Below are 23,187 nucleotides of genomic sequence, written 5' to 3' on the forward strand. Positions count from 1 at the left end.
CTTGGAATCTGACATGTTATCACTCTGGGACCATTGGCCAGCTGTTCCTGACTTGGTCACATGAAGGCTCAGACTGTCCCAGACTCTGAACTGAAGAGAACCAACACTATTAGCGTATCGCTTACCACTCTGAATGCAAGGTATTTCAATTAAGAGTATCAGGAGGACATCTATAAATCCCAGACTGGCATGTGCAAGTTCTGATGATAGGTGGAATAATCCAATGTATCTGGGTGACTTTTGGAGACAGCTGAGACAGAGCTACAATAGGGCAGTGGCTGACACCCAACTCATAGCCCATCTACTCCAGCCGTGTGGCTGCCAGGGTCTTGGGGCTCCAGCCAGCTGTAAGGCCTGAGCCTCTGAGGTGGGAGAGCTGAATTCAGGACACTGGTCTACCAGAGACCTCCCGGCCCCAGGTAATACCAATCGGCAAGAGGGCTCCCAGAGATCTCCATCTCAAGCTAAGACCCAGCTCCACTCAACGACCAGAAAGCTCCAGTGCTGGACACCCCATGGCAAACAACTAGCAAGGCAGGAACACAAACCTACCCATGAGCAGAGAGGCTGCCTAAAATCATAATAAATTCACAAACACCCCAAAACACAGCACCGGATGCAGTCCTGCCAAAAAGACAAGATCCAGCCTCATCCACCAGAATATAGGTGCTACTCCCCTCCACCAGGAAGCCTACACAACCCACTGAACCAACCTTACCCACTGGGGGCAGACACCAAAAACAACAGGAACTACAAACCTACAGGCTGTGAAAAGGAGACCCAAAACACAGTAAGTTAAGCAAAATAAGACAGAGAAATAAACAGCATATGAAGGAGCAAGGTAAAAACCCACCAGACCAAACAAATGAAGAGGAGATAGGCAGTCTACCTGAAAAAGAATTCAGAGTAATGATAGTAGAGATGATCCAAGATCTTGGAAATAGAATGGAGAATATACAAGAAACGTTTAAGAAGGACCTAGAAGAACTAAAGAGCAAACAAACAAGGATAAACAACACAATAAATGAAATTTAAAATTCTCTAGAAGGAATCAATAGCAGAAAAACTGAGGCAGAAGAACAGATAAGTGACCTGGAAGACAAAATAGTGGAAATAACTACCACAGAGCAGAATAAAGAAAAAAGAATGAAAAGAATTCAGGACAGTCTCAGAGACCTCTGGGACAACATTAAATGCACCAACATTCAAATTATAGGGGCCCCAGAAGAAGAAGAGAAAAATAAAGGGACTGAGAAAATATTTGAAGAAATTATAGTTGAAAACTTCCCTAATATGGGAAAGGGAATAGTCAATCAAGCCTAGGGAGCATGGAGAGTCCCATATAGGATAAATCCAAGGAAAAACACGCCAAGACACATATTAATCAAACTATCAAAATTAAATACAAGGTAAAAATATTAAAAGCAGCAGGGAAAAAGAAGAAATAACATACAAGGGAATCCCCATAAGGTTAACAGCTGATCATTCAGCAGAAACTCTGCAAGCCCAAAGGGAGTGGCAGGACATATTTAAAGTGATGAAAGGGGAAAACCTACAGCCAAAATTATTCTAACCAGCAAGGATCTCATTCAGATTCAACAGAGAAATTAAAAACTTTACAGACAAGCAAAAGCTAAGAGAAACCACCAAACCAGCTTTACATCAAATGCTAAAGGAACTTCTCTAGGCAGGAAACACAAGAGAAGGAAAAGACCTACAATAACAAACCCAAAACAATTAAGAAAATAGTAATAGGAACATACATATCGATAATTACCCTAAATGTAAATGGGTTAAATGCTCCAAACAAAAGACATAGACTGGCTGAATGGATACAAAAACAAGACCCGTATATATACTGTCTACAAGACACCCACTTCAGACCTAGGGACACATACAGACTGAAAGTGAGGGGATGGAAAAAGATATCCCATGAAAATGGAAATCAAAAGAAAGATGGAGAAGCAATTCTCATATCAGACAAAATAGACTTTAAAATAAAGACTACTACCAGAGACAAGGAAGGACAGTACATAATGATCAATTGATCAATTGATGATTGATCAAGGAAGGAAAGTACATAATGATCAGTCTTGATCAATCCAAGAAGAAGATATAACAAATGAAAATATTTATGCACCCAACATAGAAGCACCTCAAAACATAAGGCTAAGGCTAACAGCCATCAAAGGGGAAATCGACAATAACACAATCATAGTAGAGGACTTTAACACCCAACTTTCACCAATGGACAGATCATTCAAAATGAAAATAAATAAAGAAACACAAGCATTAAATGATACATTAAACAAGATGGACTTAATTGATATTTATAGGACATTCCATACAAAAACAACAGGATACACTTTCTTTTCAAGTGTTCATGGAACATTCTCCAGGATAGATCATATCTTGGGTCACAAATCAAGCCTTGGCAAATTTAAGAAAATTGAAATTCTATCAAGTATCTTTTGAAACCACAATGCTATGAGACTAGATATAAATTGCAGGAAAAAAATCTGTAAAAAATACAAACACATGGAGGATAAACAATACACTACTAAATAACCAAGAGATCACTGAAGAAATCAAAGAGGAAATTAAAAAAATACCTAGAAACAAATGACAATGAAAACACGACGATCCAAAACCTCTAGATGCGGCAAAAGCAGTTCTAAGATGGGAAGTTTATAGCAATACAATCCTACCTCAAGAAACAAGAAACATTTCAAATAAACAACATAACCTTACACCTAAAGCAATTAGAGAAAGAAGAACAACAACAAAAAACCCAAAGTAAGCAGAAGGAAAGAAATCATAAAGATCAGATCAGAAATAAATGAGAAAGATATGAAAGAAATGATAGCAAATATCAATAGAAATAATAGCTGGTTCTTTGAGAAGATAAAATTGATAAACCATTAGCCAGACTCATCAAGAAAAAAAAGGGAGAAGACTCAAATCAATAGATAGAAATGAAAAAGGAGAAGTAACAACTGACACTGCAGAAATGCAAAGGATCATGAGAGATTACTACAAGCAACTCTATACCAATAAAATGGACAACCTGGAACAAATGGACAAATTCTTAGAAAAGCACAATCTTCCAAGACTGAACCAAGAAGAAATAGAAAATATAAACAGACCAATCAGAAGCACTGAAATCGAGACTATGATTAAAAATCTTCCAACAAACAAAAGCCCAGGACCAGATGGCTCACAGGCGAATTCCATCAAACACTTAGAGAGAGCTACCAGCTATCCTTCTCAAACTCTTCCAAAATATAGCAGAGGGAGGAACACTCCCAAACTCATTCTACGAGGTCACCATCACCCTGATACCAAAACCAGATGAAAATGTCACACACACACACAAAGTACAGACGAATATCACTGATGAACATAGATGAAAAAATCCTCAAAAAATATTAACAAACAGAATCCAACAGCACTTTAAAAGAATCATACACCCTGATCAAGTAGGGTTTATCCCAGGAATGCAAGGATTCTTCAATATATGCAAATCAATCACTGTGATAAACCATGTTAAGAAATTGAAGGAGAAAAACCAAATGATCTTCTCAATAGATGCAGAAAAATCTTTCGACAAAATTCAACACTGATTTATGATAAAAACCCTCCACTTAGTAGGCATACAGGGAATCTACCTCAACATAATAAAGGCCATATATGACAAACCTGCAGCCAACATCACTCTCAATGGTGAAAAACTGAAACCATTTCCTCTAAGATCAGGAACAAGACAAGGTTGTCCACTCTCACCACTATTATCTAACATAGTTTTGGAAGTTTTAGCCACAGCAAGCAGAGAAGAAAATGAAATAAAAGGAATCCAAACTGGAAAAGAAGAAGTAAAACTGTCACTGTTTGCAGATGACATGATACTATACATAGAGAATCCTAAACAATCCTAAAGATGCTACCAGAAAACCACTAGAGCTAAACAATGAATTTGGTAAAGTAGCAGGATACAAAATTAATGCACAGAAATCTCTTGCATTCTTATCCACTAATGATGGGAAATCTGAAAGAGAATTTAAGGAAATACTCCTATTTACCATTGCAACAAAGAAATAAAATACTTAGGGTTAAACCTACTTAAGGAGACAAAAGACCTGTATGCAGAAAACTATAAGACACTAATGAAAGAAATTAGAAATGATACAAACAGATGGAGAGATATACCATGTTCTTGGATTCAAAGAATCAACATTGTGAAAATGACTATACTACCCAAAGCAATCTACAGATTCAATGCAATCCCTATCAAACTACCAATGGCATTTCTCACAGAACTAGAACAAAAAATTTCACAATTTGTATGGAAACACAAAAGACCCCGAATAGTCAAATAGCCAAAGCAATCTTGAGAAAGAAAATCGGAGCTCGAGGAATCAGGCTCCCTTACTTCAGACTATACTACAAAGCTACAGTAATCAAGACAGTGTGGTACTGCCACAAAAACAGAAATATAGATCAATGGAACAGGATAGAAAGCCCAGAGATAAACCCACGCACATATGGTCACCTTATCTTTGATAAAGGAGGCAAGAATATACAATGGAGAAAAGACATCCTCTTCAATAAGTGGTGCTGGGAAAACTGGACAGCTACATGTAAAAGAATGAAATTAGAACACTGCCTAACACCATACACAAAAATAAACTCAAAATGGATTAAAGACCTAAATGTAAGGCCAGACACTATCAAACTCATAGAGGAAAAGACAGGCAGAACACTCTATGACATATATCACAGCAAGATCTTTTTTGACCCACCTCCTAGAGAAAGGGAAATAAAAACAAAAATAAACAAATGGGACCTAATGAAACTTAAAAGCTTTTGCACAGCAAAGGAAACCATAAACAAGACCAAAAGACAACCCTCAGAATGGGAAAAAATATTTGCAAACGAATCAACTGAAAAAGGATTGATCTCCTAAATAGACAAGTAGTTCATGCAACTCAATATCAAAACAACAAAAAACCCAATCCAAAAATGGGCAGAAGACCTAAACAGACATTTCTCCAAAGAAGGTGTACAGATTGCCAACAAACACATGAAAGGATGCTCAACATTACTAATCATTAGAGAGATGCAAGTCAAAACTACAATGAGGTATCACCTCACACCAGTCAGAATGGCCATTATCAAAAAGTCTACAAACAATAAATGCTGGAAAGGGTTTGGAGAAAAGGGAACCCTCTTGCACTGTTGGTGGGAATGTAAATTGATACAGTCACTATGGAGAACAGTATGGAAGTTCCTTAGAAAACTAAAAATAGAACTACCATACGACCCAGCAATCCCACTACTGGGCATATACCCTGAGAAAACCATAATTCAAAAAGAGTCATGTACCAAAATGTTCATTGCAGCTCTATTTACAATAGCCAGGACATGGAAGCAACCTAGGTGTCCATTGACAGTTGAATGGATAAAGAAGATGTGGCACACATATACAATGGAATACTATTCTGACATAAAAAGAAACGAAATTGAGTTACCTGTAGTGAGGTGGATGGACCTAGAGTCTGTCATACAGAGTGAAGTAAGTCAGAAAGAGAAAAACAAATACCATATGCTAACACATGTGTATGGAATCTAAAAAAAAAAAAATTGTTCTGAAGAACCTAGGGGCAGTACAGGAATAAAGACACAGACGTGGAAAGTGGACTTGAGGACACAGGGAGAGGGAGGGGTGGGCTGGGACGTGGTGAGAGAGTGGCATGCCCATATATACACTACCAAATGTAGAATGGATGGCTGGTGGAAAGCAGCTGCATAGCACAGGGAGATCAGCTTGGTGCTTTGTGACCACCTAGAGGGGTGGGATAGGGAGGCTGGGAGGGAGACACAAGAGGGAAAGGATATGGGGATATATGTATACATGTGGCTGGTTCGCTTTGTTATACAGCAGAAGGTAACACACCATTGTAGAGCAATTATACTCCAATAAAGATGTTGAAATTGAGAAAAAAGTAATGTATACTACACAGGGTCTTAAGTTAGCATTTAAGTATAAATAAGTATAAATTCTATGTTTGTAACACCTAGAACCAAGTGTGGGCACTGATACTTGGTGTTGTACTGACTGTGACAATAATGGAGGAGACTTTTATCAGGTGAAAAGTAGTTCACACTCCAAGTATACCACTCATGTCCAGAGTTCTGCTTTTTCTAGCCCATGGGCATATCTTTATAATAGATTATGTTGGGAAATATCAGCATATTTTACAATAGCACCAACGTACCTAGATTTGGTCTACGTCATCTAGTAAAGGAACAAGAGGAGCCGTGGAAGTGGCTGACCCAGTCAAAGCCTTCCTACATAAGAATAATGTTGATTTTGTCCAGTATCTTTTGGGCCAGGTGAGTCCTACAAGCCCAAAAGATGTTTGGCACCTATGTCACTCTGGCAGCACACCATGGGATTCCCCCTGTCACCCCCAAACCTATAACTTCTGTGATCTGGCTATAGCTTTGTTTTCACAGTCTTTTAGGTTCTTTTTTCCAGAAAACTCTCTTTTTTTCATTTCTACAATATTGTAATACCCTAATTTTCATTACACATATCTGTTCACTGGGTCTTCTTCATCTCCTTTGTTGTCTTTGCTTCTTCCTTCTACTCCTAATGTCCTTTACTTATTTTTTAATACTTCAGAGAAACTACATTTTCTTTTGGCTTCAACAAATACGTGAACCCATTTTCATTTGCCACAAAGCTGGTGTTCCCTTCAACAATTTCCCTAATACCTGACTACCACATTTATCATCTGAAAGTGCTACTTAAATTATACCATTTCTTCCCTTAGAAATCTATAGTTAAAATATAAATCCCTGTTTTCCCAAACTTATATACCATGGAACTCCCTTTTTAAGCAAACAACCATTAATATCCACAGAAGTAGGGCTCTGACCCAAATAAAATGCCCGAATCACTTTATTCACAATAGTAACTGCTTCCACTTATTGAGCACTTACTATTGTCAGGCACTGAGTTTATTAACATTAACTCATTTAATACTCTTAAAACTCATAACAATGAGGGCAATATTACTAGTATGCCCATTTTAAAGATGAAGGAAATGCATTTATGGAGGTTTTATACTTCCCCAAACTTTCCTAACAGCCTAAATCCTGTGTTCTTAACCTCTAAGCTTAAATTTCAAATTGAATTTCAACTTACTGTGCAGCTCTTTATTGCTTTTACCTCCTTTTTCTCTGCTATTTATTACTTCTTGATGGTGATATTAGCTCTAGTAGTTTCTCCCTACTCCTTTAAGAAAATTTCCACTGACTGTTAAACCATAAAACCAGGTTTATTGTTAATTTAATTGTGTGCAAAGTAAGAGTCAGCAGGTTCTAAAAGCCTGACAGTCTATGCTAACAGTCCTGTGTATGCCGTTGCAGTCACCTAATTTGGCTGCTCAGAGATACTTTTATTAATTATCTTTGTCTGGATTGTAACAGCCTCCTAACACATCTCCCAAATCCATCTTCCCCCTGGCTGCAGGATGAGCTATTTGAATCACAGGTGTGACCACAGTACTCCCTAGAGTAAAATTCCAGCGGTTCCCTCAGATCTAGAGGATCAAGTCTTTAATATTGTTTGTGTTAAACTTGTCCCTCCAGTCATGCTTCTAATCCTCCTGTGTACACACACTCACCAGGCTCTTTCTTTCCTTTGTGACTTTGTTCTTGCTACCTATCTCCCATGCCTGGAAGCCCTTCTCCATCATTACTTGACTAACTCTTACTCATCCTTTAAGACACAGCTTATGAATCACCTCCTCCAGGAAACAGTCCCTGACAACTTTCCTCAGCTCTCAAACGCTTGCTCAGTATCCCTCTCATTAGGGTCTGTACATATGTCTATTGCTTCAGGTGTACGTTGTTTTTTGAAACTGTCATTTATATTCCTGTGAGATCCTTAAGGACGGAAACTATGTGGCCTAGCAATTTAGCATTTCCAAAGTGGTATATGGTGGTTAGTTAATAAAGGTTGTAAAAATGAATTTTTAAAATATTTAACTGATACATTTTCCCTATTACCTGAGATACCAAATTGTTAGTAACCAAGTAGTAGCTGGCATACAGCAGGAACTTAATACTTGTGAATGGTAAAATGAGTGTATAAATGTATTTCAAGACTTTTCATAATCTGATTCCATATAAATATGCACCATTCACTCTAGTCAGACTAGTTTCTTCTCTATTCTTACTTCATCTACAACTTGGGTAAACCTTTAAGCCTTTGCTAATTCTCATTTCTCGCTAGGAATACCTAGAGTTGATTCCATAATTATTATGTACCATCCATCAAGAACACCTACTCCATGAAACTTCCATTTGTGACTTTGATTTTTTTTCTCCTGTCTGGGCAAATATATCCTAAAGACCATTCCATGGAAAAGTAGTTCTGCAAAATATTTGTATATGTTACATGAGAAAAGAGTTTTGTAATTAAGTAAATGTTAGGGAATGCTGCATTTAATAATGCTAAATTATTTCTGAAGTGCAGTGGTGTACATTTTGAGTCTCTATGTGGAATAAACCATATGCAGAACTTATCAAACTTATTTGCCCTCAGAACCCTTTTCATTTTAAAATCTCTTGCGACCATGTTCTGTGGGAGATAGTTTGGGAAATGCCGGTCTGTGCTTTGAGTTTTAGGTCAGCATGTAACTTGTGCACGCACACACACTCATGCACATACAAATACATACTATTTCAGGAACATATGTTTTGGCTGCTCTGCTTAGTTGCTTATATTTTTCTTGTGTCTCATATTTTTTGATTCATGTAATGACTCACCTTCCACTGACAACTACAAGATTTTTTAATATTTGTTGATTGCTAAACCATTGTATATTATTGTCATTAAGTGCAAGTTATTGGTATGTTTTCTAGGATCTTCTACCCCTCTTGCCTGGCACCATTGCTGGTGAAATAGAATCAAAGGCTGCAAACCTCAATAATCTGGTTGTAGAAGCCTATCAGGTATGTATATACTGTACACATTTTTTCAAATAAACTTTTAACCCCATTTCCATGGCAAGGTACAAACTTATGCCCTATCATCTTGAGAGGAGTGGTGGAAAAAACAAGATTAGGAATTAGGAAACTGAGGTTAGCCCTGGTTCTACCCCTAACTAGTTATAGAACCTTGGGAAAGTCATTTCAGCTTTCTGTGCTTCACTATGTCTCATTGACACAGTTTACTAAACTCAGGTTGAGCTAGAGACTATCTAAATTTCTTTCCTCATCAAATGTTCAGTGAGTCACCAAATCACAGCTATAGAATATACTTTATTACCAAGAAATTTCACAGTTTCCAGTGCCATAAAGTAATCAATCCACAGTGTTATTTAAACAGCAACTTTCCAGGGAAAATGAAGTATATGAGATATAGAGATTACTAAGAGAACTTTGTTGGGGTCTCCTTGATCAATCACTTGGTTGTTCGATCGTTTACTTTAGCAGTTTTACCAAACTAGTTTGATTAAAAGAACCACCCTGGGCTTCCCTGGTGGCGCAGTGGTTGAGAATCCGCCTGCCCAGGCAGGGGACACAGGTTCGTGCCCCGGTCCGGGAAGATCCCACATGCCGCGGAGCGGCTGGGCCCGTGAGCCATGGCCACTGAGCCTGCGCGTCCGGAGTCTGTGCTCCGCAACGGGAGAGGCCACAACAGTGCGAGGCCCGCATACCACAAAAAAAAAAAAAAAAAAGAATCACCCTAAGAGATACACTACTTTATTGAGATGACAGTTGTATGCTATCCCCAGTTTGTGTAGAGTGGGTACCAAATGCAAAGATTTAAGAAACATCTGCTCTCTCAATCTAGGTCATTTCTGGATACAATAATCTCTTTTAAGAAGTTGTAATAATAGTACCTGTCATTTTAATACCACTAAGAACCAGTTATTTTCCATACATGACCTCATTTAATCCACACAACCGACCTATAAGGCAGGTATTAGTACTCCCACTGTGTATTTGTAGAACTTCAAAGAAGCTAAGCAAATCAATCAAAGGCCAAACAGCTAACAAGCAGAAGCAGCAGCACCAGAACCTAGGTCTTCCTTAATTCTAGCTTCCAGGTGCTTCCTCCTGTGTTACACAATCTGTTTTTCTGTTGTTGTTTTTTCTTTTTTACATAGTGTCTAAAGATATGCTTTATTCTACCCTGAATGTATGCACCATTGATAAACTCTCACTTCCCAAAATTCTCTTTTTCCCTTCCTGACACAGTAGAGTTGAACAGTTTTAACAGTAGCCCAAGCATTGTGAGAAATCTCAGGCTTCTCTTCTCATTTTCTTCATGGAACATCTGCCTTCAACTCAGGTACAAGAGAAAGGCAGGAAGTAGACACGGGATAGAAAATGAAGGACTTGTTTAAACTTTCTTTTTTTAAAAGGAAAATAAACCTTGTGAGATTTTTGTGTTTTTTGCCAAGGAATTTTTCTATGTCTGAAGACTATGTTGGATGAAATAAGAAAAGCATCTTTAATTATATTTCTTCTTCACTGTTACAAAACAAAATCAAAAACAAAAACAAAAAACATTAGGACTGGTGGAGCTTCTTATCAAGGAAAACCAACCTGTGTACAATTCGTTCCCATCCGAAGTTTGTTCCCAAGTATAATCAAAATAAGAAAGGAGCTTACAGTGTTAGAAGTCATCCTAGTTTTCACAGTATGAACCCATTTATTACCCCAAAGAAAAAATATAAGTCGACAAACTTTCCTGTATCTCAAACTGCACCCATGGAAAGGGAAACAGAAGGGTTTTTTTCATGTTCTTTATTTGCTAGAATAGGTATGTGATGCGTTATTTAATTGCAGTTCTGATTAACCTTAAACAATTTGAAAATACTAACAAAACCAACAAAAACTCTGGCTAAACAATCTCCTTAAGTTGGGATTCTGTTATTATTTTATATATGTCTATACTTTCAAAATTCTTCTGAAATTTCATTTTGTCTTCACAGTTCAACAGAAACTGTTCACGGTTCATTGAAGAAAAGAATAATAATATTTTATTCTAACTTTTAATACTTTGCATTTCCTTTTTAAGACTTTTATAAAATTATATACAAATTTAGTACACGGTGATGTGATTGCATTTTGTTTTTTATCCTTTACATCTGCATTGCCAGTAGAATTAAAACTATATAAAAATCATGACTATAATAACTTAATAGCAATTTACCTGAAATTAAGATATAAAAAAATAAATTATGTTGAATAAAAAAGAATTATACATTAGAAAAAATAAATTCTGCCTCTGTACCTGTTAGATATTAAAAGACAAGCTTAAGACTGTGTCTGAAACTTAATTTCTTAATCTCAAAACTGGGCAAAATTTTAGATATTTGTCTTCATACCCTGTTTGAAAAACATTGGTGAAACTAGCTTAAGGTTTTAAGGGAAGCAGAATTTCAAAAGGGCAAAAAGAACAGTCATGGTATGAGGAACTTCCTTCTGATTTGTCAAACCACCACCATATCAATACCACTTGTATACCATTAGAAGTTTCTATTTTTTACTGAAATTGTTTAATTAAGTGATTACAACGTATGAATTCTCTGGTAGATAAAAAATGTGACTAATATAGTCTTACCTTTATTCAAATAAAATTTGCTAACTGGAGGAAGTATCTTACTCTAAAGATTTACTACCATAATTCCATGATCAATTATTAATCAGTAAGCAGACATCTCTTTATTGATTATACAGTTGAAGAAGAAAAATTACTCAAGTAAAGAATTAGAAACCATGGGGATTTCTTTTTCCTTCACACCCTGCTACTCACTCTCTTTCCTTAGGTACATACTTTGTCTTTTCCCTTTCCTTTTGTTTACAAAAATAAGTTAAGGATTTTTGCATGTGGTAGACTCTTAGTTTTATGAGATGAAATTCGCACAGATCTACAGAATATATTTAGTGTAGCTAGAACTTTTGGAACTCAGAGATTGGATGAAATTAGGATGTGCTTGATACATAATAGGCAATACATACATGTTTTTTGAATGATTATATAAATGAGTGAAAAAATAAGCAAATGATTTCCTGCCCAGTAAGGGGCCCTATTTCAGTATTAAGGATTGGAACAAATTTGATTGACATAAGCAAGCAAAAATCCTAGGCCATTCTTGGAGAATTTATAGAGCCATAACTGGCAGGTATTTCTTATACCTACAGTATAGAAATGCCCTCCCAAAAATTTACCTTTCAATTCTGTATCAATAAGACAGTTTAGTTTTCATGATAGTCTAAAGTGTTTGAAACTGAAATGCTTCTTTAACAGCTGTAAATGTCAGAAGCATTGTTCCAGATTTTAAGCTGTCAAGATTTAGCCTCTGTGATATGTGTATTCTCAACGCTTTATTTAAATTTTACCAAAAAATATAAATATTATTGGATTAAAATGATTATTTTCCTAACAGGCTGAGTGAGAAATATCTCTGAAGTAATCAAAATGCATTCATGGAAATATGTGAAAAAATAGAACAATTTAAATGCAGATAATCCTTCAGTATTTTTTATGTATTTCAAATGTAATTGGGTCATTATGTGGAAACATTGTTTTTAATTGACCTTTTAGAGAGACAAACTCTTTGATTTAGTTAAAAATTAAATCTAGAATGACATGATAAACTTGACTCTGTTTTGTTGCTTACATTAGAAACTGCTATAGTATACAACTAAAAAATGTCATCTCTACAGAAACTCATTTCAGAAGTGAAAGTTCAGGTGGAAAACCAGATAAAAGGCATCTATTTTAACATTACTGCCATCTGTCCAGATGGAAGCAGAAAGCCAGGCACAGATGGATGTGGAAATGTGACAAGCAATGACGAAGTATGTGGGTGTGCGTTTTTCCCATTTAAAGTAAAATAAGTTGTTTGGCATGCTTTCTTACAGAAAAATCAAACCATTCAGAAAAACTTTGTTTACTACTGACCTCAAGAATCTCATTTACACTTCAAAGTAACTTTTATTATCTAATCCCTAAATTCCTACTTGTTGTAACTCCATTGACTGTTTTCTCAAACTCTCTAGTTAAAATAAATAAATATATATCATATTAAATAATTATTTAATAATAATAACTTTAAACTTAGATGACAAAGCCAGTGAATGTTAGGAAATCATATCTCCTCAAACAAGAAGTGCCTATACTTAGGATGATGATAATACCTTTTTGTTTCAAATCTGAAAATTCTCAGAGTAAATGTGAAAGTTGAAAGTAAAAACGACAGAGAAGAATGCTGTTGATAAAGATTAAGAATTACAAAATCTTTCACTTTGTGGTTGTCCCAGTACACTTGTATTATCTCAATACGATGACCTACGAGGTAGGGAAATTTGTTAAGAACAACAACAACAACAAAAAAGTGTCATCATTTAACTAAAAAGGAATGAAATATGGAAAAGAGAGATCCGGATTATAGCAGCATCAGGAAATAGGACCCAGAGAGATAGGGATTCTCCCAGGATTGGCACAATAGAAAGTAAATACACAGAAATATGCTTTTAAAAGAAATTCTTGTAGAATGAAGTGATTTTCAGTTAGTCATTTACCTCTTGAGGCATCTGTTGCCTCATTTTTAAATAAACAGCTAGAACTAGAAGATTTCTAATCCCACCTCCATCCATCTCTAAGGTTCTATGATGTTATTATTTTAGTATCATGCTATAGAGAAAAAGAAAAAGTTATTGAAAGAGATTAAAAATCCTAGTATTCTATGGTTGAATAAAGGAGAATCTTCCTTCTCTTTAGTTAGAATATAATTTTCCCTTTTGGGAAGTTTAGAATCTGCAGGTAGAATAGTTGTTCCAACAAGCTGTATATTTGAAATTAATTATTTCAAATTCAAATTCTGTAGGCTCCTCCATAATCACTTCTTGAATTTTGTTCAAAAGACATTTTATGCCAGTTTACAAAATACATATTTAATTTCCACTGAATATAGAGAAACTTTGTGCTAGCAAAAGATAGTGCTAAGTTAGTTTCCGAGAAAGGGTTACCTTTTTAGAAGTAGCTCTTTCTTTCAAAATCGATTTTGGCAGAATGGTTTTCCTTACTCCTTACATTTTTTTTTTCTTTTTTGTCTACATCCCTTTTTTCCCTCACTTTCAACCAAGTAGTATAAACAGTTTGACTAAGGAAGAGTCATTTGACCACTTAATTATGTAAACCCCAAGTTTTGCTCTATTAATATTGGCAGTTGACCACATTATCCTACAGTCTGTTAATACTTATATTTTTAAAGAGAAAAAACATTTCAAGTCTGACACAAACTGTATTGATTTTAATATTATGACAATAATTCTAATTCTGAATGGATATATATATATAATGTATAAACCTAAATTTAGACCTTTCATATAATTGTGTATATTTGTGCTAGGCTTTTTGGTTGGGATGGATATCTATCTATCTATATCTATATACACATACATCTATATATATATAGAGAGAGTGTGTGAATCTCTATATATTCATATATATATCCATCCATATATATTCATCCATATCTACTTATCATCTATCTATCTAATCTAACTCCATCCCAACCAAAAAGCCTAGCACAAAGTATTTTTAAATTGTAACATATCTCAGTCTAACATGGAGAAAAAACATGTAACCTTCTTATTTGCCAAAGTACCTGAAGATCATAAGGTGAGTTAACAAATATAAATAGACACACTAAGCCAATCGTGTTGTACAGGAAGGCAAAATAGAGAAAAAGGAAAAATTTGGCAGGAGAAAGACATTCTGTAGTTTGCATGGGGCAAACCAATCCCTGCCAGGCCAGATCGTTAGTTGTGGACTAACATCTTCCACTAAGACAGATGTATTGAGATCTTAAGATCTAAAAGTGAGAATGCTAAATCTTTTTCCCTTGAGTAACATCAGGGAAAGCCCCATGTTTTCTTCTTAACACCATGTATAAACTAAAATTTAAAACTTACTTGGGACCCTGGAAAACAGAAACAAAATAAAAATTGTTCATTTGAACAAACTGTTCATCTCAGGGTTTTAAACCAGTAGAGCAGAAGCTCTTGACTTTAGTTTATTTGCTCTAACTTTAGTGCCAAATATATTCAGTAACTCCACATGTTAAGGACTGAATCCAGAAAATGGTCTGTTCTCTCTCAAGTTTACTAACTAGTCAGTTGAGGATATAAATTAATGATCGGAAGTAGAGTACACATTTCAAATAGGCTTGAACCATGTCCATTTAATGCTGCAATACAGCAAGTCTCAGTCATTGCATCCTTTAACTCTCCAGTTCATTAATTAGGAAAAAAATGAAATTAAAAGGGAATGTTATGTCTACATATGAGAGTGCATGTGTAATTTATAAATATTAATTTCTATAAGATGGTATATTATTGACTTAAATATTATTAACAGATATAATATTGGTAATAAAAATTATCAAGACATATAAATATATTTTCTTCCTCCCTACCCACAAATTTAGGTTCTTTTCAATGTAACAGTTATAATGGAAAAATGTGATGTCATGGAAGGAAAGAACTATGCAATAATCAAACCTATTGGTTTCAATGAAACCACTAAAATTCATATACATAGAAACTGCAGCTGTCAGTGTGATGATAGCAGAGGACCTAAAAGAAAGTGTGTAGAAGAAACTTTTCTAGATGCCAAGTGCTTCCAGTGTGATGAGAATAAATGTCATTTTGATGAAGATCAATTTCCTTCTGAAAGTTGCAAGTCACACAAGGATCAACCTGCTTGCAGCGGTAGAGGAGTTTGTATTTGTGGGAAATGTTTATGTCACAAAATTAAGCTTGGAAAAGTGTATGGAAAATACTGTGAAAAAGATGACTTTTCTTGTCCATATCACCATGGAAATCTGTGTGCTGGTGAGTATAAGCATGTACATGCAGTTATTTACATAGTTATATATTAAACTAGCATATATGTTAAAGTATCTTTAAATCACATCTTTATAATTACCAACTTTGAATATGAATTTAATATTCAAGCTTTCAAAGTCTGTGAAATTAGGACATAGCTACAGATTTACAGTACATGATTCTGATATTTATAGTTTAAATTATTTTGTACAGGAAATATTTAAAAATTAAAACCAAAAGTTAATTGTTATTTTCAAGTATGCCTTGATCTTGTAAAGACATATACCAGAAAAGGAAATTACTGATAATGTCTGACAGATTTTCTATAATCTGCATATTCTTCTAGAAGGATCTGATTCATTCTCATAAGTCTTTACTCCCTCCATCTTGCTCAGAGGATAGTTAGCTATAAAAATATACTTTTCATTCATTGTAAAATTCTTAATGCATTATCATAGATGGCATTGTAAATCTGTAGTAATTTAAATTTCTCTAGTTTAGTTTTGGAACAACGCCAGCAACAAAACTGTCAAAGGACAGAATTCTTCAAGAAAATGCTGGTTTCATAAGAAATCTAGATTAGTCCCAGAAGCCACATACAGACCAGATTTAAAAATGAGATAATTTAAATCGAAAATATCAAAAGCACTTTTTGGCTAATTCAGTTTACTGCCACCTAGAGGTTAGATTCTAGAAAATATATGCAACATTTGAAAATTAATACAAAATATTATGTTTAAATGAATTATAATTTTTCTGTGACAGTGAGCTAAATCCACTTATTGTTAAAGCACCTTTTTGAAGTTTGCACTTTGGTAAGCAAATATTAATTAAATTATTGTTGAAATATTTCATTGTAATAAGCTTATGGAAAGTAACAAACCTATACAAAATAAATTTTTATTCTTGTGTAAATTAAAAATGTGCCCTATATCACATAAATATGTGATGGCAAATTTCCTTTATATTCTATCTTATACACATAATATTTTATATTCTAAACATTTATTAAGCTGTACCTGGTATCTAGGTAGCATGGATTATAGATGACTTTAGAACAAACTGCAATTGTCATCTAATTTTTTAGTGTTAATCCTATTTGGGACAGGGCAGAAAAAGAATTATGAGATCATCATTTCCCACAGCTGTCAAGCTCTCAATGAACTTTGAAATACACTGAGAATCCCAGTCTCTGTTAATAGGAGAATATTAAAAATCAATGTACTGGTCCTTCTATATGACTATGATACTACTGACCTACAGGCAGTTGAGAATCTGCTTTGAATTATTTGTATATAAGTTATAAATGCAAACTGTAGGCTGACAAGCATTTTCTTCACTAGTGTCCTCTGAGAATAAAAACACATGATCACAGATCTGCTGGCTAGGATTAGGCATGCAGCCCATATACAGGGAACTGGGTCTGGCAGGCATTTGTTTGGCCTGGATATCATTAGTTTTACATTTAACAAATTGAGCTGATCCAACAGTAGATGCTATGGAATAGTTACCCTGTGAGGTGCTCCACAATAAAAGGAAGGAGGGAGGAAGCCAGGAATCGAGGGAAGTAAGGAAAGGAGGAAGAGAAGGAGGGAGGGAGGAAAAGAGAGAGGGAAAGAGGAGAAAGGAAGGTAAGAAGGAAGGAAGGGAAAGTCTTTGGCAAGATAAACTTGAAAAACATTTTACAGCCCTGAAAATTTACCCTCTCTTGAAGATTTCTAGTTCACATTAGCATATTAAATCTTGGATACTTCCTGCAGGCTAAAATCCACTTAACTGAGTATAATCAGTGTTCTTCCTCAACTACAACATGCACACACATGCCACCTTGCTTTCTTTCTTGATTTCTCTCATTTAACACCTAATAACATCCCACAGCATACTTTAACACATGTCCCACAAACCTGCTAAACAATGTGCTGAAGACGTGAAAGGATTACTTCAACTTCCCCAAAGATCTTACCTTTAAACAAGGCACTAGCAGAACTGAAGCACTTAAAATGGTTTGCCAAATAGACCTTCCAAGTTATCGCAGGCCCTGAGCAATAATGAGTGACTAAGAGAAAAAATTATGGAAGCTATTCATAAAATACCCGTTTTTCAAATTTCAAATCAGACAACATTACGTCACTCTCTGTAGCTTCTTTATATTTGTGTCTTTTTAATTTAAAACTGAATGTACAGCGACCTTCAAGTAGTTGGGCAGCCACTGCGGCAAGGCAGAATTCACAATTGTCAGCACACTAGATTAGCATGGGGAGATTATCTACAATAGAACAGCTTTGAAAATAGACACTCCTAAGTCCTGGCATTGTTTATGTCAGACAAATAGAAAGTGATGCTGTTTCTATTCACTTGACTGTCAGTGTGTTTCCATGGAGATGGAAGGGGAATTCATGTTTGGAAATGCTTTACAAAGTCAGTGACCTCAATAACTTAGGTCTTGGAGTGTCTTTGTTGCAGGGCATGGAGAGTGTGAGGCAGGCAAATGCCAGTGCTTCAGGGGCTGGGAAGGGGATCGGTGCCAGTGCGCATCAGCATCTGCCCAGCACTGTGTCAATCCGAAAGGCCAAGTGTGTAGTGGAAGAGGCACATGTGTATGTGGCATGTGTGAGTGCACCGATCCCAGGAGCATCGGCCGCTTCTGTGAACATTGTCCCACATGTCACACAGCCTGCAATGAAAACTGGTATGTGTTTCCTGATTCCAAACATACATAGAGCAGTCCTTCATTATATTCATGTTCGACCTTTTCTATTTTGCCTACCTTAACCTAAAAGTTGCTGGATCTTCTCCAGATAAATTATTATCATCACGCTAAAAAAGAACTGAATGAGGAATTTAGGAATTAGAAGACTTAGATTCCAATCTTTGGCCATGCATGAGAATTTATCTAGGTATTCACTGCCTTTTTTGAAATAGGTTTGTTTTTTATTAAAGAATAATATTCAGTGTTCATAAAGGTTCATTAGAGGTTTTTTTCCCTAGCTTTTTTGAGATATAATTGACATATAACCTCGTGTAAGTTTAAGATGTACGATGTGATGATTTAGGGGCTGCCTGCTTCCCAACATACTATTAATTAGCTGTTTGATCTAGGGCAAGATTTTTTAAATTCTCTGTGCCTCAGTTTCGTGATATTAAAAGTGAGGATAATAATAATACCATGTTATAATTCTGTGAAATAATTAAATTAGATGTTCATGCAAAAAATACCTAAACCTTTGTACTTGGTGCACAGTAATCATAGAATAAATGTTAGCTGTCATTATTGTTTTATTTGTATTCTTTTAAAGATAAAGAGTGGTGGCTATGAAGCACTCTAGAAAGAAGTGATGGATAAGTGAAAGGTGATGTTAAATAATGGTGGCATTGTTGTTTTGTGCCAATAATTAATTTTCCAATAACAATTTGAGTCCTGCTCAAAGACCACTACTCAGAATATCACTGTGCCTTACAATTTGTTTTATTCAATTTTTAAAAAGACATTCTCAAGTAAAATTTTTTAAATTATGCATTGTAGGTTATGTAACTCACTAGGAAGATAACAATGGAATGATGGAGGTATTTCTAATGAACCCAACCAAAATTTGAACTGTATGTTCATTGCTAAATTTTTCTAGTAGTATCATAATATTCATCTTCTAAAACATCTGTGCTAGTTGGTTTTGTTTTTGATTTTGCAGTGAGAGTATCTTATTCATTTCCTAGAGATTTTCTTCTCAGTACAGAAAAATCATTATGTTGATTTTATACATTAAAATATTTTAAGTGGTTAGAATGTAATTTTGCCATGGTATTAAATTCAGCCAAGATTACAAATAAATGTCATAGTTTTCTTTCCCAGTTTTACAATTCTGCTGTCCTAAAGCAGTACCCTATTTTATTTTATTTTTTACAGAAAATACTATAGGCTACAACCTTTTAAAAAATTAAATGTTTTCACGTCTGTTTCCCCTTACAGGAATTGTGTGCAATGCCTTCACCCTCACAATCTGTCTCAAGCTATACTTGATCGGTGTAAAACCTCATGTACTCTCAAGGAACAGCATTATGTGGACCAAACATCAGGTAAACAAAAGGTTAATAATCAAAGTACTGAAGAGTATCTGGAGAGAATCATATTCCCCAAAAAGGCTCATAATCAACCATCCTAAAGAAATAACTAACTGCTTCAATGTTTTCAACCTCCAAGAAATAGTGCTCTATAAAACCAGCTGAGGATATTTGCCATGGTATGGCTGAATTGTTAGATCTCCCACCTAAAAATTAAACTACCATCTCAACTACCCAGCTAAATTCGCATGCTGTGCACCTCCATGGAAGTATACCAAACGGATTTTCTAGAGAGACCTCAGTGAGCCAAGAATAGGATTTTCCTAGGTAGAGACCATTTCACCCTTAGAGACAAGGTCTATGGAGCCATCATTACCCTTCACAATCCAAACTTGCTTCCAGTTATAACCTTCCTCATGTCAAACAAACATTTACTTTCATGTTTCAGGTGATGCCAAAAAATTCTAAGTAGCAATGATTTGCTTCTGCAAAGTACATAATTTCAAAACGGCCATTCCTCCCTGATAATTTTCATTCTGATATAAGTATAATTTAGTGGTGAATGAATATAAAGATGGCACAATGGAAAGGGTATGGAAATTTTAGTCTGAAGACCTTAGCTTAAGGCATGTCTCCTGACACTAGTAGCTAAGAAATATCAGCCCTCTTAAAAAATTCCACTGAGCCTCAGTTTCCTCATCTGTAAAATGGAGATAATAATACCAACCTCAAAGAGTTGTGTGGATTAAATGAGCCAGTGAACATGAAAAACCTTTTTCAGTTAGAAGATGATACATGAATGGAAGAAACATGTGAAAGCTGTGTTCAAAGATCATTTTGGACAAAAGTTCATTAGAACCCAAAAGCCAGCACCCCATTTTGTTCAGGTTTAAGGTATTAAACTATATAAGAATTAGAAATGAAGCTTGAAATTATGTATTCATTGAAAATGTTCCTACAGCTACTACTATTTCTAGTCTTTCCTCTAACCTGTAAGAATAATTCCAGGTCTTAGAGAGATTGCACAGGAGAATAAACTTTCTCCAGAGTTTAGTTTCCCTCTTCCCTCACATCCACACTAATCTTAGCCCATAATAAATTTGGCTTTGAAAAGAGCCCATGTGCTGCCAGCTGGGGCTGCAGCAATCACACCCCCAAACCAAGTGCCTTTTCTAATAAATAGAGCCCTTATTGTCAACATGTAATTTATTATGTTAAGGAAACAAACCTATGCTGACCTAAGTGTGGTTACAAAAACTATTCCCTTAAAGCTCCTTAGGAAAAGCACTTGCTTGACCTAAACTAAGAAAAGAGGCATGGCCAGGGCTAAATTTTTGGCTCTCCAAATTTTAAAATTTAAAAATGCATGTAGATTTGTGCCCCCAAAATGTCCTCCATCCTAACCCATTAGAAATATCTGTAAAATGTATTAGTAGCTAGGGGCTACCCTCCCCTTCACAACTATTGTGCAAAGAGAGGGAAAGGGCATTTGTTAGCCACCTCTATTATCTATCCACTTGATCACACTTAAAGGGTGTTCTTTTGGTCTTTCTGGCTAAGCTCCGACTAGGCAAGAAGCCATTAAGTGAGATCAAGCCACATGCCACCTTAGCTGATTAAGTATTCTAAGTCAGCCAAGGGAAATGAAAGGCGTGCATGTCACAAACCTGGGCACCACCAAGGGTACCACTTTTGAATAGAGCATCTTGGATTCTCTCTGCGTGTGAGACCATAACAAAGGGAGACTTGCACTTGCATTTGGTGCTTCTATTCCAGTTAGTAGTCCTCCAGCCTCCTTTTAGCATATCTTTCAAGGGACCTTATCATTATGACCAAGAGAAAACTGGGCTCTAAGTCTTTCCACTTAGAGAAGAGCCCCTGCCCTTGTTACTGAATTTTTGGCATATTCAAGAGCAATGCTTGGTCATCCCTGGGATTTCAGACACAAATCACTCATGACTGACTGTTCTTCTAAGCCTTGGCAGGTCCCCTCCCAAAAGGCATTCTCAAGGAGACCTTCAGACAGTTAGGTGAAGTCCCCAAAGTCTGGAGGATGCGCGGAAAACACATGCTTCTTTAGGCCAGGAGGTAATTTTGTGAGTGTGGGGCAGCTGGTGAGTTCTGTGGAGTACTTGTGTATTATGCAACCATGTTCCTCTTAGATTAGGGTAATACCTCTGGCAGCCACAGAGCCTGCAGACTTTCCAACTAGTTTGCCAAAGGTCTAGGGCTAAAACAGAGACCTAGAATGTCCCTCCTCTTAATGCAGCATTTCCTTTTCCAGCTAGTAATTATCTGTTCTTGAAAAAACAAAAAGCAGAATTTTTAGAAGCAAAATAGGATAGATTTGGTTAACAGACAAGTAAAAAATAAATTAATAACAGTTGAGGAAAGAGATTTGGGTATTGTCCCAAATTATACACTTCCATTTCCTGGAGAAGCTATGTGTAATAATAATGAAAACTTACACTGCAGTTTCAAAGGAAATATTTATTCATCTATTAGAGTAGTACTGACTTTAGCTTCTGCAGATGTTTACTTTATTTTCCATTACTGATGTGTAACAAATGAGGAAGAAGAATAACAAGAAAAACATACGTTAATGCACGGAGCTGTTAAATAATTTTTTAAATCCTATTTTCCATTTAGTGATCCACACCACACCAAAAATCTGTCCCTCTCGCTGTCATGGATAAAATTATATTTGGTTAAGGGATTTGGACATATTCCAGTTAGTACAAATAAAGAATCAAGCTGCAAAGAAATAATCTTACTGAATACCTTAATTGTGGCTATTCTCCAAAGGAGAGTTTTCTGTTGAAAATATTTGAATAATAAATGTGTAATAATAATTAGTTTACTTCTTGAATCAACAATAATGGCAGTCCTCTATTTTGAAAATGTAGATTTGCAAATATCTCTGATCCTACTGAGATGATGAACATTATTTACTTCTAACATTATTGTTAGAACCCTTTGATTTACTCATTCCAGTTTTTTAAACCATTTATTTGTTTGCTTCTTTACAGAATGTTTCTCCAGCCCAAGCTATTTGAGGATATTTTTCATCATCTTCATAGTTACATTCTTGATCGGGTTGCTTAAAGTCCTTATTATTAGACAGGTGATACTACAATGGAATAGTAATAAAATTAAGTCCTCGGCAGATTACAGGGTGTCAGCCTCAAAAAAGGTCAGTGAATTCTAAAA

General features: G+C 35.6%; 1 protein-coding gene across 3 annotated transcripts in view; it reads left to right on the forward strand.

Annotated features, from left to right (window-relative positions):
- Positions 1-23,187, forward strand: part of ITGB8 (integrin subunit beta 8) — a 99,674-nt gene that overhangs the window by 70,939 nt on the left and 5,548 nt on the right. For 2 of the 3 annotated variants that reach the window (XM_059073710.2, XM_067042640.1), the window contains 6 exons: positions 8,935-9,024; positions 12,754-12,888; positions 15,522-15,927; positions 18,385-18,610; positions 19,886-19,992; positions 23,007-23,170. In XM_059073710.2, the coding sequence (XP_058929693.1) occupies positions 8,935-9,024; positions 12,754-12,888; positions 15,522-15,927; positions 18,385-18,610; positions 19,886-19,992; positions 23,007-23,170 (1,128 nt within the window). The remainder of the gene's footprint in view (positions 1-8,934; positions 9,025-12,753; positions 12,889-15,521; positions 15,928-18,384; positions 18,611-19,885; positions 19,993-23,006; positions 23,171-23,187) is intronic. The other variant, XM_067042639.1, reaches the window with a different exon arrangement.

Source organism: Kogia breviceps, chromosome 9, assembly GCF_026419965.1.
Source record: "Kogia breviceps isolate mKogBre1 chromosome 9, mKogBre1 haplotype 1, whole genome shotgun sequence".
In the NCBI taxonomy this organism is placed as follows: domain Eukaryota; kingdom Metazoa; phylum Chordata; class Mammalia; order Artiodactyla; family Physeteridae; genus Kogia; species Kogia breviceps.